At 44.8% G+C, this 16,446-nt stretch overlaps 1 protein-coding gene across 8 annotated transcripts in view; it reads right to left on the bottom strand.

Moving 5' to 3' along the window:
• Positions 1 to 1,864: 1,864 nt before the first annotated feature.
• KCNIP1 (potassium voltage-gated channel interacting protein 1) overlaps positions 1,865 to 16,446 on the bottom strand; it is a 403,298-nt gene continuing 388,716 nt past the window's right edge. For 7 of the 8 annotated variants that reach the window (XM_055554526.1, XM_055554527.1, XM_055554529.1 and 4 more), the window contains 5 exons: positions 15,874 to 15,944; positions 15,065 to 15,172; positions 7,555 to 7,659; positions 6,325 to 6,387; positions 1,865 to 2,666 (listed from right to left, as the gene is read on the bottom strand). In XM_055554526.1, the coding sequence (XP_055410501.1) occupies positions 2,619 to 2,666; positions 6,325 to 6,387; positions 7,555 to 7,659; positions 15,065 to 15,172; positions 15,874 to 15,944 (395 nt within the window). In that variant the 3' untranslated portion in view covers positions 1,865 to 2,618. Of the gene's footprint in view, positions 2,667 to 6,324; positions 6,388 to 7,554; positions 7,660 to 15,064; positions 15,173 to 15,873; positions 16,005 to 16,446 lie in introns of all 8 variants that reach the window. The other variant, XM_055554525.1, reaches the window with a different exon arrangement.

Genomic DNA, 16,446 nt, shown 5'->3' with positions numbered 1-16,446 from the left:
CTCAGGGCCCCACCTCTGGAAATTCTGATTCAGAACCTGGGACAAGGCTCAGGCATTAGCTACTTCGAAAACTTTCTGTGATTCTGATAGGTAGCCATGGGGGAGAAACGCTGGCTAAACTAACACAGGCATTAGACAAAGGCACCTGGAAAGGTCATAGGTATGTGTGGGTTCGGGTGCAGCTGGAGCCAGCAGCTCAATGATCTCATCAATTTCTGGTTTATTTTTACATTGTTTATTTAAAAAAAAGCAAAACCTCTCTGCTTATCTCCTGTGATTCTGGTTTATTTGTCCTTTGGTTATCAGATAAGCTCTCAGAATTCGCAAATCACTGCAAGCTGTCCTAGGACTTCTCTTATTCATGTCCAGTAGGAGACAGAACATCTTTGTCCCACCGTTCCTAGCACAAGTCTTGAGATTCATGCTGTGTGGACTGGCATATGTACGAAGCCCAGCTCTGAGCCAGTGATCGTAGCCAGTGGGATGGTTCAGATCCTGTGCTCGTTCATAGGACTGGGTATGGTCAATTCCCCACTATAGCTCTGCATGCACTTTACAATCACTGGGAAGCTTCTAAGGAATTCTGATATCTGGGTTCTACCCTCAGAGATTCTGCTTCAAGTGGTCAGGGATGGGGTCCAGGTATTGGCATTCTTCAAAAGCTCCCCAGGTGATGATGAACGTGTAGCCAGGGTGGAGAACCATGGCCTAGACACTGTACAACCTCAGGATGCAGTGCACACCCAGTGTGGGGAGGGTCACAAGTGGAGATCCTCTGCTTGGGCCTAACTGTATGCCTCGTTAGGGGCCAGCCACCTGTCCAGCAGCCTTAGATGACTGCATGGCTGCACTCAGGAAGCTCACATAGAGAGGCAGAGCGGTGGCCTCTGTGTTCCCAGCCATAAGAAGCAGTAGTCAAGGGCAACCAGATTGGGAGTATTTCATGCACGCAGAGGTGTGGTGACCTGCTCTTGTACAGATAGCTAAGATACCCGAGGTATCCACAGACACCTAAGGCTTCCCCTTCTCTGTATCTGTTTCCTCATCTGCTACTTGGGTTCAAAGAACGCCTTTGCCTCTCGGAGCTGACTGGAGATGAATGAGGTTTGTGTGAGGGACCCTTGGTTCCTCGAGGTGAGACGGAAGCCCCTAGCAGGAGGCTCCAGGAGACTGTGGGAAGAGTGCGATCTCTCTAGGGAGCTGCTCGACCTTAGTCAGTGTCCCTCACCTCTCCGAGCTTCAGGGTCCAAACCAGCAAGATGAAGACTCTACGTTCCGGAGCGTTCTACCATAAAGTAAGGTAGTGTATAAAAGCCCAGAGTGTAACCCTTGGCACGTAATAGGGGTTAGTACATTGCTTTCTTTCTAAGAATGCCACTGTTAACTCTTAATCTTTTTAATATGATGTCAAATGAGGAAACCAAGACTCCCAGTGTCCAATAAAAGCAATTATTTGCTGTTTATAGGCTGGAGTCTCTTGATCAACTCCTGGATTCTAAGTCCCTCAGCAGGAGGTCCTGCCCACCGCTTCATCTCTGTATCCCCAACCACGCCATGTGAGGCTCCAGACTTTCTACACCAGAGGGTCTTGGGAGTGGCAGTTGTGCTGGAAGGGACAATGTGAAGAGTATCATCTTTAAGCTGCATTTGCTTATGGTTACAGTCTTTGCATTTGAATCGGATATTTGCCTGGGGGAGGGTGATGCTCTGCTTGGCACAGTGCCTGGCACAATGCCAGTACTAAGAACTGGAGGCCAAAGGGATGGACTAGTCTTCCCTTCCCACAACTTACCTTTTCTGCCCAATGTAGTCATGGATGAAATGAAGACTAAGAGTGTAAGAAATAGTTCTGTTTATTGATTAGAAGATGGTATAAAATTACAGCAATTTGCAGGCATCCTGGGCTTTCTGGGAGGGTCATGCAGTGCTGGACTCAGGCAGGAGATGGAGTGAGGCATGGGTCACTGGGCGCTGGCCCCCTTCCTGCGCCACTAGCGCAGATGTGAGCACGAGAGGGCACTACTGTCCCTGCCTCTGGAAACGGAGCACATGGGCAGTTTGGGTCATCAGACAATGCCATGCTTAGTTCAGTCCTATCCTACATATGTTAGGTGCTGGCGCTCCCAATCTAGTCAGGGTAGAGTCTGACTGTGCTGTATAACACTCATTCTTCCCACCAAAGACAGGGAAAGAGGCACATTGGTTCGGGAGGCCAGAGGATGGTGCGTGTTTGGCTCAGGTCATCTTGCTTCCAGATACATCAAGGTCTGCTGGACTTGGAGGCAGTGGCCTGGGACACGCAAGCAGAAAAGTGTGCACTACTGTTTAAGCTCAAGCAGAGGGACCTTCCACAGGGCAGTGTGAAGAGATGAGCATGCTTCCAAAAGAAACCCGACTTCATCTTGTCTCTCTTGAGAAGAGGGAGGAGGAAGAGCTGGCAATCAGAGACTGAGCCACATGGTCCTGGGTTCCATAGTATGTCTTCACAGAGAATTCTTCCAAAGTGTAAAAGGTGTTTCTGTCCCAAGAGTTAGTGTGTAAAATCAGCAGGAGGGCCGATCAAGGTGCTCAGTTGGCTGTTTAGTATGTCTCTGAGAGCCGGATGGCTGCGTTCACAGTTACATGACATTTTGGAACAGCTGGAGGGACCGCATGATGTTGTCATCCTGGGGAGGGAGAAGGGAGGGAAGAGGATGGTTAGAATTCTCTGAGGCCTCTCCCTGAGAAGCTCTATAACTGGTGAGCACATCTCCCAGAATGAGGGACTTCCCTGGTGGTCCAGTGGTTAAGAATCTGCCTTGCTATGCAGGGGATGTGAGTTTGATCCCTGGATAGGGAACTAAGATCCCACATGCCAAGGAGCAACTAAGCCTGTGCAGAAACTACTGAGCCAAGAGAAATTCAAAGCAAGAAACACCTTCTCTGGCCTTAAAGAGAAATTCAGAAGAAACAAATTATTCAGTAAACCAGTGAAGACTGCTTCTTTTAAGAAGCTGTGGGGAAGTGCATTTTATCAAATGCTTTTTCTGTGCTTATAGAGATGATCACATGTTTTTTGTGTTTTATTCTATGATGTCATTAATCACAGTGATTAATTGTTGAAGGTTAAACCATTCCAGCACTCCTGTAATAAGCCCTATTTGTTCATGATGAATTATGCTTTTTACATATTGCTGGATTTGTGTTTCCATGCCTGTGTCCAGAAAGAATACATTAGCTCCCCAAATTTTGTATCTTGTAGTGGTCTGGTCAACTTTCCATGATAGGGTTATGACAGCTTCATGAATCAAACAGAGAAGTTTTCTCTTTTTCTCTGTGTCCTTGAGTTTGTGTATGATTAGCATCACTTCTTTGTTAAGTGTTTGGAAGAATTTACCAGTGAAGGCATCTGAGCCTGATGTTTTCTCTGTGGGAAAATCTGAAATACAGATACAATTTCTGTAACAGGCATAGGACCATTCAAATTTTCTGTTTCTTTTTGTGCTAGTTTTGATAAGTTATATTTTGTAGGGGGTTTGTAGACTTCATATATTATCAAATTTATTGGAAAATTGAACTGTTAACTTTTTAGTGCCGGTAAAGCTTCTGGTGATGTTACCCCTTTAATTCTGGATATTGATAATTTGAGTATTCTCTCTCTTTTTTGTTTAAATTGGTCTTGTTAAACATTTATCAATTTAATTAATTTTTTCAAAGTGGCAATATTTGGATTTACTGATTTTCTTATTGTATGTCTCTATTTTATGTTCTCTATTTTATATTTTTCTATTGTATATTCTCTAAGGAGTAAGTATGGGATGTAGAAAATCCTCAAATGTTTGGATCTTAACACGTTTCAAATTCCATGTGTCAGAGAAAAAAGTATCTTAAATTAAAATATAATGAGAATATGACATCAATAATCTAGGAATCTAAAGCAGTACTCCACTAAAGCAGTACTCAAGGAAAATTTATCCCTTTAACTGCTTATATTAGAAAAGAATGGTTGAAAACCAATGATCTGAACCTCTGTCTCAAAAATGTAGAAAGGATACCTAGAAAATTGAATTAAAATTAAAAAGCAGAAGGAAGAAAATCATTTGGAGCACGTGCATGCATGCCAAGTCACTTCAGTCGTGACTGGGTTGCCATGCCCTCCTCCAGGGGATCTTCCTGATTGAACTCACGTCTGATTAAGGTTCCTGCGTGGGCAGGGGGGTTCTTTACCACTAGCGCCACCTAGGAAGCCCAATTTAGAGGACACATGAATGAAACAGAAAGCAGACTAAAGTAGAGAAAGTCAACAAAGTTGATTATGGGTATTTGAAATCTTTTAAAAGTACAAGCATTTGGAAGTCAGGCTGCCTAGATTCTAATTCTGGCTCTGTTACTAATGGAGTGACCTTAGAGTGACCTTAAAGAACCTCTCTGTGCCTCAGTTTTTTTGAGAGTGCAATGGTATGGAACATAGTACCTACTTACAGGGTGGTTTGTGAAAAAAAAGTGAGTTAATGAATAGCTATAGAAGTTGCTAATGTGAGAAACTAAACTGATTAAAAACCTGTCAAAAAGCAGAATACAATCAAAGCATAGTCAACAAGCATAGTACAATAAGGCATAGTATTTAAAATTAAAATGATATAGCTCAAGTTCCATCTCAATCATTTTTTGAGGCTTAACCATATCTCTTAACTTAGCAATACCTCAGTTTTCCCTTCTTTAAAATGGGTATGATGAACACTGGTGGTTAGCCAGCTCATAATGATTAAAATGTGGAAATGTTTCTAACCATGTTGGTAAATAACTGCTGACCTGAGCCTCTCTTTCAGCAACTTCCCCTCTGGCTGCCTGATAACTGGTTCAGAACCCCTAGACTACCCAAAGATCCATCAGCTAATAGGTTAGTAGCAAGTTTAGCAGGGCTTCTCTAGGGCACTGCTCCAAGGCATTGGTCAAAGTCAGTTAAGAATGATCAATTCTCAGTCTATTCTAGTTATTGACTATGTGAAGTTTATGTAATGTACCTAAAACTTGGCTGGTGCTCACTACATGTTAATAACGTCTTCCCTCTCCCACTTTTCTTGCACTTGCAGTTCTTACTAAGAGGAGACCAGAGTAACTGTATATCTTTCTGAAACAAAGTAGGGGTATAAATGCATTTTTCTAAATTAGAGGAAAGTGATTATTTCCAGTTCAGTCTCTTGCTGACTCTGGGGCCAATGTATCCTGTAGAACACAAGCATCAGCAGAGACCCACTGAATTAGGATCTGCATTTAAATAAGAACTTCAAGGAGGCTGGTTTGCACATTAAAGTTTTAAAAGCATTGGCCAGGGCAATTGTGCTAAAATGAAGCTTTCTAGATCCACACCCAAGATCTAGAGTCTCTGGGATTGAGACCTGGAAATGTGCATTTTCACAATCATCTGAGGCAATTCTTACGCACACTGTGGCTTAAGAATCACAGCTTTAGACTTTTTCCAGCAACTCCCTTATAATCTAGGGCAGTGGTCCCCAGTCTTTTTGGCGCCAGGGACTGGTTTTGTGGAAGACAGTTTTTCCACAGATGGTGAGGGGCGGGGAGGGTCGGATAGTTTGGGGATGATTCAAGTGCATTATGTTTATTGTGAACTTTATTTCTATTGGGCTTCCCTGGTGGCTCAGCTGGTAAAGAATCCACCTGCAATGCAGGAGACCCTGGTTCGATTCCTGGGTCAGGAAGATCCACTGGAGAAGGGATAGGCTACCCACTCCAGTATTCTTGGGCTTCCCTTGTGGCTCAGCTGGTAAAGAATCCACCTGCAATGCAGGATACCTGGGTTCGATCCTTGGGTTGGGAAGATCCCCTGGAGGAGGGCATTGCAACTCATCCTAGTATCCTGGCCTGGAGAATCCCACGGACTACAGTCCATGGGGCCGCAAAGCGCCTTGCACTTTGTTTCTGTTATTATTGCATCAGCTCCACTTCAGATCCTCGGGCATTAGATCCGGAGGCCGGGGGCCCCTGGTCTAGGGAGTGGGCCATCAGGGCCACCAGGCAGAGGAAGACTGAGAAATGACAGTGCTGCCCACTTGGAAGTCTGCAGTTCCACAGAGACCCGCTCTGGGCTCTCACAGCCCCCGCTCCCCTGCTTAGTCTGTGCGGCTCAGCCCGTGCGTGGCCAAAACCAGCCGCAGGCCGGTCTAAGCAGTGGAGGCTGCTGACATTCTGAGCTGCATTGCCGTGGCCGCGGTGGCTCTGAGTCGAAGGGCTGCAGGTTTCTCGTGTACTCCCTTCTTCAGGTCTCCGAGCCCCAGATTTCCTTTCCCAGATTTAGAGGTTTTGTGCCCTAAGATCTCTCCTTACCTCCTGACAGGATTCAAGAAATTCATCTAAAGTCACGACGCCATCTTTATTTTTGTCCATTTTCTGAAAGACACAGGAAGCAGTTTAAAGAAACTGGTAATCTGCATTCCAAAACTTGCTTTTTGCTCACCAACATTCCCCTGACAATTAGGATGGTCTTTCATTGGTCAGACAACTCCAGGCCCTGGTTACAGCACTGTGACCCCCATGAGCACCTTTCAAATGCAAACATTTGCTCTAGACGCTCGTCTTCTCATCACCTGATTATTCTGCTGACTCCTAACATGTCTTGCCTGGTCTCACTTCCAGCCTGTCCATTTGGCAGTGAGCACACTGGACATGGGCAGTTCTACTTCTGTCCGAGTCACCTACTGTGTGACCTTGAGTCTCCCTGAGCCTCTGCTTTTCTCATCTGCAAAGTGAGAGGATTAGACTAGAATGAGGTCTCATGGTCGCTGATACTCTCCTGCCAGGTGAATTTTTTTCTTTTTACTAGCACACCACTAAGATCTTGCCACTCTTCTAAAAGTCACAGATTAACGGCATCCACCTACTTTTTACCAGAGCAAGGCTAAGCTCTTCAATTTAAAGATCTCACTCTAGTTTCCAACCCATCCTACTTTCCATCTGATCTCCCCTTGCTCCTCCAGCACAAATGCTTAACACCAACCACACAAATGTGCTTAACGACATCTTCTGTATTTACTCTGAGGGCTTCCCAGGTGGCGCTAGTAGTAAAGAACCCTCCTGCCAATGCAGGAGACGTGAGACACAGGTCCGAACCCTGGGTTGAGAAGATCCCCTGAAAGAGGGCATGGCAACCCACACCACTATTCTTTCCTGGAGAATCCCATGGACAGCGGAGCCTGGCAAGTTACAATCCATAGGTTAGCACAGAGTAGGGCACAACTGAAGCGACTTAGCACGAGGAATACACAGAACAATATCTTTGATGTATGCACATGTGCTATTTACTCTGATCTCCCAGCCATTTTTATGAAATTTAGAGTCCACACGCTACTTATACTTAATAATATTCATCCTTGCTCTCTTCCGTAGTGTATACTTGTCTGTGTAATAAAATAATCTATTCCCGGGGGACGGTACATCTTGTAATTCTGTTTCTTGCCATGTGTAGTGGAGGCTTGGATACAAAACACTGCTCAGACACTTGTGGGTTGGTTGGTCTAAGGTGAGCTTAAAGCTTACACACAGGGTGTGTGCTCTTACCTGGAAGAAGATGTCCACGTGCTGCCTTGGAGTGTCTTCTTTAAGCACAGGATATGTGTATTTCCCCATCATGTCGTAGATGGCTTTGACAATGTCCATCATCTCCTGGAGAGGGACACGGAAGCACACGGTGTGGGAACCAGGAAGGTAAGCTCTTCTAGGTGACACTCTGGGGCTCTCTGTCCCCCTTGAGAATGAGAGTGATTAAAAGGAACCTCAGCTAGTGAGAGGGAGTTAGAAAGGAAGCTGAAGGGTAGATATGCTGGGAGCCTCTTCCCAGGACATTTCTTTTTGTTGTCAGAAGTTCTTGGGTGGCTCACCTCTTCCTGAGCTTTCCCAAGTGATAAGTTATAAGTGGGATTTGAGTGGATTTGTTCATGTACTGCATCCCACTCCAGTACTCTTGCCTGGAAAATCCCATGGACAGAGGAGCCTGGTGGGCTGCAGTCCATGGGGTCGCTGAGGCTCGGACATGACTGAGCGACTTCACTTTCACTTTTCACTTTGATGCATTGGAGAAGGAAATGGCAACCCACTCCAGTGTTCTTGCCTGGAGAATCCCAGGGACGGGGGAGCCTGGTGGGCTGCCTTCTATGGGGTCACACAGAGTCGGACACGACTGAAGTGACTTAGCAGCAGCAGCAGCAGTTCATGTACTGACGGACCCACATCGCATTTTTGGAACACCTTCTCTCTGCTCTATAATTCCTTTGCATGATTGGCCTGTGTGGCTTTGTTTGAACCAGCTGATTGGAACAAACGTGGACATATGACTATGGAACTGAGTCACTATGTCGTTATCTCTTGAGAAGTCGGACTGAAAAGCTGGAGTTTGTGTCAGAGTTAGTACCATGGGCAAATCATTTCCAGGTTTTAGTTGAGATCAGGGGAGAGCAGACACTGAAAATAAATATAGGAAGAACTTCTGTAAAGCGTAGGCTGGAGCAGACGGCGTAGAGGAGATGAGAGAAATGCTGGGAGGAAGGGAGCGCAAGTAGAGAAGTGACAAGGGTAGAGGAATAGAAAGCGGAGAAGGGAGGCGGCAGATGGAGGAGGACACAGATTTTCCCCTGAGGAATTTCTCGTGCGCTTACATACATACACACGTACCCACACACGCATGTGTTTTCTGAGAAAAGTGGTTGAAGTAGACAGAGACAGTAACAGGGATCGAGAGAAGCCCTGGAAAGGCAGGGTCTGAGAATGGTTACCCTATTCACTAAAGCGTCCTCTGGGGTCTCCCCACTGCCAACCATTCCTGCAGAGGACGGTGTGGCCATTTTGACCTAAGACAGTGCTGCAGGAGGGAGATGAAAGAGAGGAAGAGATGGGTGTAGCATAGGGGGAGACCAATAACTTTCTACTTTATAATGGTGATTAAAATGTGCTACATTAAACTACCTGTAATATTTTTCACTTTAACAAGAATTATTTATTTCTTAAAAGACTTTTCTAAGAAATTACCTATATCTTTACAAGAAAGGTCTCAACTTAAGCCCATTGATGTTGTTGGTTTTCTATCTTTGTAACCAAAAAATCCCTTTCTACAAAGACAAAAATTACCATGGGGCCAGATAGATGTTACAAATCCTTTCATATTTTCTTTCCCACCTTTCAGTAACATGGAACAGTGATCAGTACATACTCATTAAAATAAGTAAGCGGTTCTTATTGCTCTGTGGATCTGTTTCCCCAAAACTGTGAGCTCTGAGGACACATGCTCCATCCTTCATTGCTAAATTCTCTGCACCTGGCACCGTGTCTGCAGGGGCTGGGAGCCCCATGTCCGTTAAGTGGCCCCGTGGCGTTTTTCTGGTTACCCTGGCCAGGCATGGTGTTCCATGGACTTCCTCGATCCCTACTCAGGATGAGGAAAACGAATGCAGGAAAGCAGCCTTGTCTTCAGGATATTTGATGGAGTGTCTACAGAGACCTGGGATTTCCAGGTGGCACTAGTGGTAAAGAACCCCCTGTCAAAGCAGGAGATGTAAGAGACACGGGTTCTACGTCTGTGTCGCAAAGATCCCCTAGAAGAGGGCATGGCAACCCACTGTGGTACTCTTGTCTGGAGAATCCCATGGACAGAAGAGCCTGGCGGTCTGCAGTCAGTGGGGTCACAAAGAGTCGGACATGACTAAGCGACTGAACAACATGGGTATTTATTTTGCAGATTATAATCCCAAATATAAATTTGTATTTGTTGCTCATATTATAATATTAATAGCTTTGGCTATTATGAACTCCTTCAGGCTGGCTTCTAGGACCTTCAGATATGCTCTTCACCACTCTTTTTTCTTTAATAGTACTCCCTTTTTTTTTTTTTTTTTGACACTGTAAAATGCTCTAAGATCATCTTGCATTTTCTCTTTCCCAGGCCTGGAATCAACCAAGTACAAGGGGACTGGTTGCTTTTCTTGGAGAATGGTATTTAGAAGCCAGGGTCGAGGTGCCAGTACTCATTGCTACCAGGGTGTCATTGCTCTTAGGTCCTAACAATGGACAGAACTAGGGTATATATACCTGTCCATGTGCTTATTTAAAAATGTGTGCTTTAATGAGTCCTTAACATCCATATGGCTATAGGTTTGTTTCCTGAATAACTTTTATAAGAGAAAGGACTTAAAGATAAATTTTGATTGCTCTCTCAGGATTTTCTTTGCTATGATTTTGATGAAACTATTTCCAAATGACTGCCAGGGGAAGGTCCAGCTATCTTTTCTAGGAAGCTGCTTATCCACACTTTATTTTCTTTTAAGGAGAATTTTATTAATCCTGCTTCCAGAAAGGTCTGATGTATATTTAATGGGGACAATTTTGTCTATATTGTAAATTACAGAAGGGGAGCAGGAGTTAGTAAGATTATTTAGAGATGGAATAATGGTTGAATGAAGGTTGAAGATCTTGTTATAAGGCTCACTTTAGGGTCCTTTTTTTTTTCTTTTTAAAAATATATTTTGTAAAGTAGTATTTGAATATTTTAGACTATCTTTTATTGTTCTTTCATTGCTAAGTCATGTCCGACTCGTTAGTGACCACATGTACTATAGCCCATCAGGCTCCTTTGTTCATGGGATTTCCCAGGCAAGAATGATAGAGTAGGTTGCCATTTCCTTCTCCATAAAGTATCATATATTTGAGTATATATAGAAGCATTTAATTACTTACAACATTGAGATAATATTATACATCCTACTGTAAAAAATAATGTTTAAATGGAATGTATAATGCTAATTTAAAATTATATCTAACTGCTTTTGCATGGTTTTACATGGCCACTTGTTATTCCATTATATAATGGAGTTCTTACCATATCTGCTGTTAGTGGACATTAGAATTTTTCACATTCTGGGGATAGTTCACCACATTATCTTCAGCACCAAGAACACCTAACAAGCCCTCAAATATATGTTGAGCAAATCCATGACTGAATGAATGAGGAATGGAAATTGGAGGGTTGAGGTGAGGATTAGAGATGATATTTGTAACTCTGGACACTGTACCTGGCACATAGGAAGTCAGGAAGTGGGATGCTATGAGATGCTAAATCCAAGCTTTGACTGAGATTCCAGGATACAGTAGATACCAAAGTGAGTTTTGAGATAGACCTGTGGGTATCTCGCTATTTATGTACCACATCTACTTTGAGGCTGTAAAGGTATCCAGCAGTGAAGCTTCAGAAATTATTTGTGATGAGTTATTTAGAGATACGCCTGAGGCCAGGGACGGCGGCTGGGAGGACCAACCCCACGTCCAAGGAGCCGTGGCTGTGCGGGCGCAGGAGGGCCTAGAGGAGCTATCCCACGTTGAAGGTCAGGAAGGGCAGCGGTGAGGAGATACCCCTCATCCAAGGTAAGGAGCAGAGGCTGCGCTTTGCTGGAGTAGCCGTGAAGAGATACCCCACGCCCAAGGTAAGAGAAACCCAAGTAAGATGGTAGGTGTTGCAAGAGGGCATCAGAGGGCAGACACACTGAAACCATACTCACAGAAAACCAGTCAATCTAATCACACTAGGACCACAGCCTTGTCTAACTCAATGAAACTAAGCCATGCCCGTGGGGCAACCCAAGATGGGCGGGTCATGGTGGAGAGATCTGACAGAATGTGGTCCACTGGAGAAGGGAATGGCAAACCACCTCAGTATTCTTGCCTTGAGAACCCCATGAACAGTATGAAAAGGCAAAATGATAGGATACTGAAAGAGAAACTCCCCAGGTCAGTAGGTGCCCAATATGCTACTGGAGATCAGTGGAGAAATAACTCCAGAAAGAATGAAGGGATGGAGCCAAAGCAAAAACAATACCCAGTTGTGGATGTGACTGGTGATAGAAGTAAGGTCCGATGCTGTAAAGAGCAATAATGCATAGGAACCTGGAATGTCAGGTCCATGAATCAAGGCAAATTGGAAGTGGTCAAACAAGAGATGGCAAGAGTGACCTTCAACATTCTAGGAATCAGCGTACTAAGATGGACTGGAATGGGTGAATTTAACACAGATGACCATTATATCTACTACTGTGGGCAAGAATCCCTTAGGAGAAATGGAGTAGCCATCATGGTCAACAAAAGAGTCCGAAATGCAGTACTTGGATGCAATCTCAAAAACGACAGAATGATCTCTGTTCGTTTCCAAGGCAAACCATTCAATATCACAGTAATCCAAGTCTATGGCCCAACCAGTAACGCTGAAGAAGCTGAAGTTGAACGGTTCTATGAAGACCTACAAGACCTTTTAGAACTAACACCCAAAAAAGATGTCCTTTTCATTATAGGGGACTGGAATGCAAAAGTAGGAAGTCAAGACACACCTGGAGTAACAGGCAAATTTGGCCTTGGAATACGGAATGAAGCAGGGCAAAGACTAATAGAGTTTTGCCAAGAAAATGCACTGATCATAACAAACACCCTCTTCCAACAACACAAGAGAAGACTCTACACATGGACATCACCAGATGGTCAACACCGAAATCAGATTGATTATATTCTTTGCAGCCAAAGATGGAGAAGCTCTATACAGTCAGCAAAAACAAGACCAGGAGCTGACTGTGGCTCAGATCATGAACTCCTTATTGCCAAATTCAGACTGAAATTGAAGAAAGTAGGGAAAACCACTAGACCATACAGGTATGACCTAAATCAAATCCCTTATGATTTTACAGTGGAAGTGAGAAGTAGATTTAAGGGACTAGATCTGATAGATAGAGTGCCTAATGAACTATGGACTGAGGTTCATGACATTGTACAGGAGACAGGGATCAAGACCATCTCCATGGAAAAGAAATGCAAAAAAGCAAAATGGCTGTCTGGGGAGGCCTTACAAATAGCTGTGGAAAGAAGAGAAGCGAAAAGCAAAGGTGCAAAAGAAAGATATAAGCATCTGAATGCAGAGTTCCAAAGAATAGCAAGGAGAGATAAGAAAGCCTTCTTAAGCGATCAATGCAAAGAAATAGAGGAAAACAACAGAATGGGAAAGACTAGAGATCTCTTCAAGAAAATTAGAGATACCAAGGGAACATTTCATGCAAAGATGGGCACAATAAAGGACAGAAATGGTATGGACCTAACAGAAGCAGAAGATATTAAGAAGAGGTGGCAAGAATACACAGAAGAACTGTACAAAAAAGATCTTCACGACCCAGATAATCATGATGGTGTGATCACTGACCTAGAGCCAGACATCCTGGAATGTGAAGTCAAGTGGGCCTTAGAAAGCATCACTACGAACAAAGCTAGTGGAGGTGATGGAATTCCAGTTGAGCTATTTTAAATCCTGAAAGATGATGCTGTGAAAGTGCTTCACTCAATATGCCAGCAAATTTGGAAAACTCAGCAGTGGCCACAGGACTGGAAAAGGTCAGTTTTCATTCCAATTCCAAAGAAAAGCAATGCCAAAGAATGCTCAAACTACCACACAATTGCACTCATCTCACATGCTAGTAAAGTAATGCTCAAAATTCTCCAAGCCAGCCTTCAGCAATATGTGAATCGTGAACTTCCTGATGTTCAAGCTGGTTTTAGAAAAGGCAGAGGAACCAGAGATCAAATTGCCAATATCTGCTGGATCATGGAAAAAGCAAGAGAGTTCCAGAAAAACATCTATTTCTGCTTTATTGACTATGCCAAAGCCTTTGGCTGTGTGGATCACAATAAACTGTGGAAAATTCTGAAAGAGATGGGAATACCAGACCACCTGATCTGCCTCTTGAGAAATTTGTATGCAGGTCAGGAAGCAACAGTTAGAACTGGACATGGAACAACAGACTGGTTCCAAATAGGAAAAGGAGTACATCAAGGCTGTATATTGTCACCCTGCTTATTTAACTTATATGCAGAGTACATCATGAGAAATGCTGGACTGGAAGAAACACAAGCTGGAATCAAGATTGCCGGGAGAAATATCAATAACCTCAGATATGCAGATGACACCACCCTTATGGCAGAAAGTGAAGAGGAACTAAAAAGCCTCTTGATGAAAGTGAAAGAGGAGAGTGAAAAAGTTGGCTTAAAGCTCAACATTCAGAAAATGAAGATCATGGCATCTGGTCCCATCACTTCATGGGAAATAGATGGGGAAACAGTGGAAAGAGTGTCAGACTTTATTTTTCTGGGCTCCAAAATGACTGCAGATGGTGATTGCAGCCATGAAATTAAAAGACGCTTACTCCTGGAAGGAAAGTTATGACCAACCTAGATAGCATATTCAAAAGCAGAGACATTACTTTGCCAACAAAGTTCCGTCTAGTCAAGGCTATGGCTTTTCCTGTGGTCACGTATGGATGTGAGAGTTGGACTGTGAAGAAGGCTGAGCGCCGAAGAATTGATGCTTTTGAACTGTGGTGTTGGAGAAGACTCTTGAGAGTCCCTTGGACTGCAAGGAGATCCAACCAGTCCATTCTGAAGGAGATCAGCCCTGGGATTTCTTTGGAAGGAATGATGCTAAAGCTGAAACTCCAGTACTTTGGCCACCTCATGCGAAGAGTTGACTCATTGGAAAAGACTCTGATGCTGGGAGGGATTGGGGGCAGGAGGAGAAGGGGATGACAGAGGATGAGATGGCTGGATGGCATCACTGACTCGATGGACATGAGTCTGAGTGAACTCCGGGAGTTGGTGATGGACAGGGAGGCCTGGCATGCTGCGATTCATGGGGTTGCACAGAGTTGGACACGACTGAAGCGACTTAGCAGCAGCAGCAGCAGCAGCGCCAGTCATGACTGTGTGCGACTCCATAGACGGCAGCCCACCAGGCTTCCCCGTCCCTGGTATTCTCCAGGCAAGAACACTGGAATGGGTTGGCATTTCCTTCTCCAATGCATGAAAGCGAAAAGTGAAAGTGAAGTCACTCAGTCATGTCCGACTTGTAGCAACCCCATGGACTGCAGCCTACCAGGCTCCTCCGTCCATGGGATTTTCCAGGCAAGAGTACTGGAGTGGGGTGCCATTGCCTTCTCCATGACTGGGGCTATTTCCTCTCTGATTAGCTCTCTCGTGCTCCTAGCCTCAGCTCACTTACCTCTTTGTTTATGTATCCGTCTTTATTGATGTCATACAAATTAAATGTCCATCTTAGTTTCTCATGGACGGTTCCTCTCAGTAAAATTGACAGAGCAGTTACAAAGTCCTGAGAAGTGGAAGAGGCATGAGACATTAAGCAGCGAGCCACTGGGTGGGGCGGCGCTCTGTCTGGGGGTCAGACTCCGTGACTGTCTTTACAGAATGGTATTGCCCAGGTCCTGTTTCCTGAAGGATGTGGCCAAGCTCAGCACAGTACGCCACCCACATTCCACTGCCTACCTTGCCCCATACTGGGGAAGGAGCTTCTGGAGGAAGAAGGGAAGTCAGCGTGTGCTGACATCGGCTGTCGCCTTACCCCAGGGCTGTAATTACCGTACAAGTGGGGGCATCCTCTGGCGGTTAAGAGTGTGGACTCTGGAAACATACCACCCGAGTTCAAAGCCCTCCTTTGCCTCTTACTGTCTGACCTTGGGAAAGCCACTCTGTCTCTCATTATCTTACTTTCCTCTTCTGTAGACTGGTAATATATAGTAGAACCCTACCTTGTTAGGGTTGTTGTGAGGGTTAAATGAGTTAACAGGTGTAGAGCGCTAAGTGCAGCGCTGGTCAGCTCGGTGCACATGTGAGCCATTAGACGGTCAGTCCCTGAGGCCCTGAGTTCTTGGAAGACAGTTGTTTCTTCTGTCTTCAGAAAATCCTTCTTAAATGGTATAGAACTTAAGCACTGAATGATCCACTCCTCCCAATATGCCCATCATTTAAAGGAAGAGTTGTTGGGGCCCTGGGGCCTCTGAGAGACAAACATACCTCAAACTTCACAGAGCCTGTCTGCGTGGTGTCGAAGGCATGGAAGAGGTAATGGGCATACATGCTGGCATCTGCAAGACACAGAAGGAGAGGCAGGTGATGGGAACAGGGACCCCGCACAAGGGAGGGAGATCACTTAAAAGCAATAAGAAAGAGGAGAGGGTGATGCTGGGGCGATAAGAAGGAAAAGCAATAAGAAAGAGGAGAGGGTGATGCTGGGGCGATAAGAAGGAAAAGACTGCCGAGTGGGAAAAGCCACTGCTGTGACCTGAGACCTGTCTGGTTTTCCTGGGGTCTAGGGGGGAAGTTCTAGCAAAAGCTAAGACAGGTTTCGTCCCTAAGTCTAGCCATCCCTGGAGAGACGCTCCTGTGTCTGAGTACAGTTCTTGCTGGATGAAGGACTTGGTCCTGTGTGGAGAAGATGTTCTTCCGGGGCAGCACAGTGCCATGGACTGCGCACCCACTAAGGGTCAGTTAGACCTGGACTCAGAGCAGTTCCATCACTACCTCGCTGTGTGACTGCAGGAATGTAATGCAACCTCTCTGAGCTTCACCTTCCCATCTCTGCACACT

This window comes from Bubalus kerabau, chromosome 18 (assembly GCF_029407905.1).
Source record: "Bubalus kerabau isolate K-KA32 ecotype Philippines breed swamp buffalo chromosome 18, PCC_UOA_SB_1v2, whole genome shotgun sequence".
Classification (NCBI taxonomy): domain Eukaryota; kingdom Metazoa; phylum Chordata; class Mammalia; order Artiodactyla; family Bovidae; genus Bubalus; species Bubalus kerabau.
This window is presented reverse-complemented; position numbering and strand designations above follow the sequence as displayed.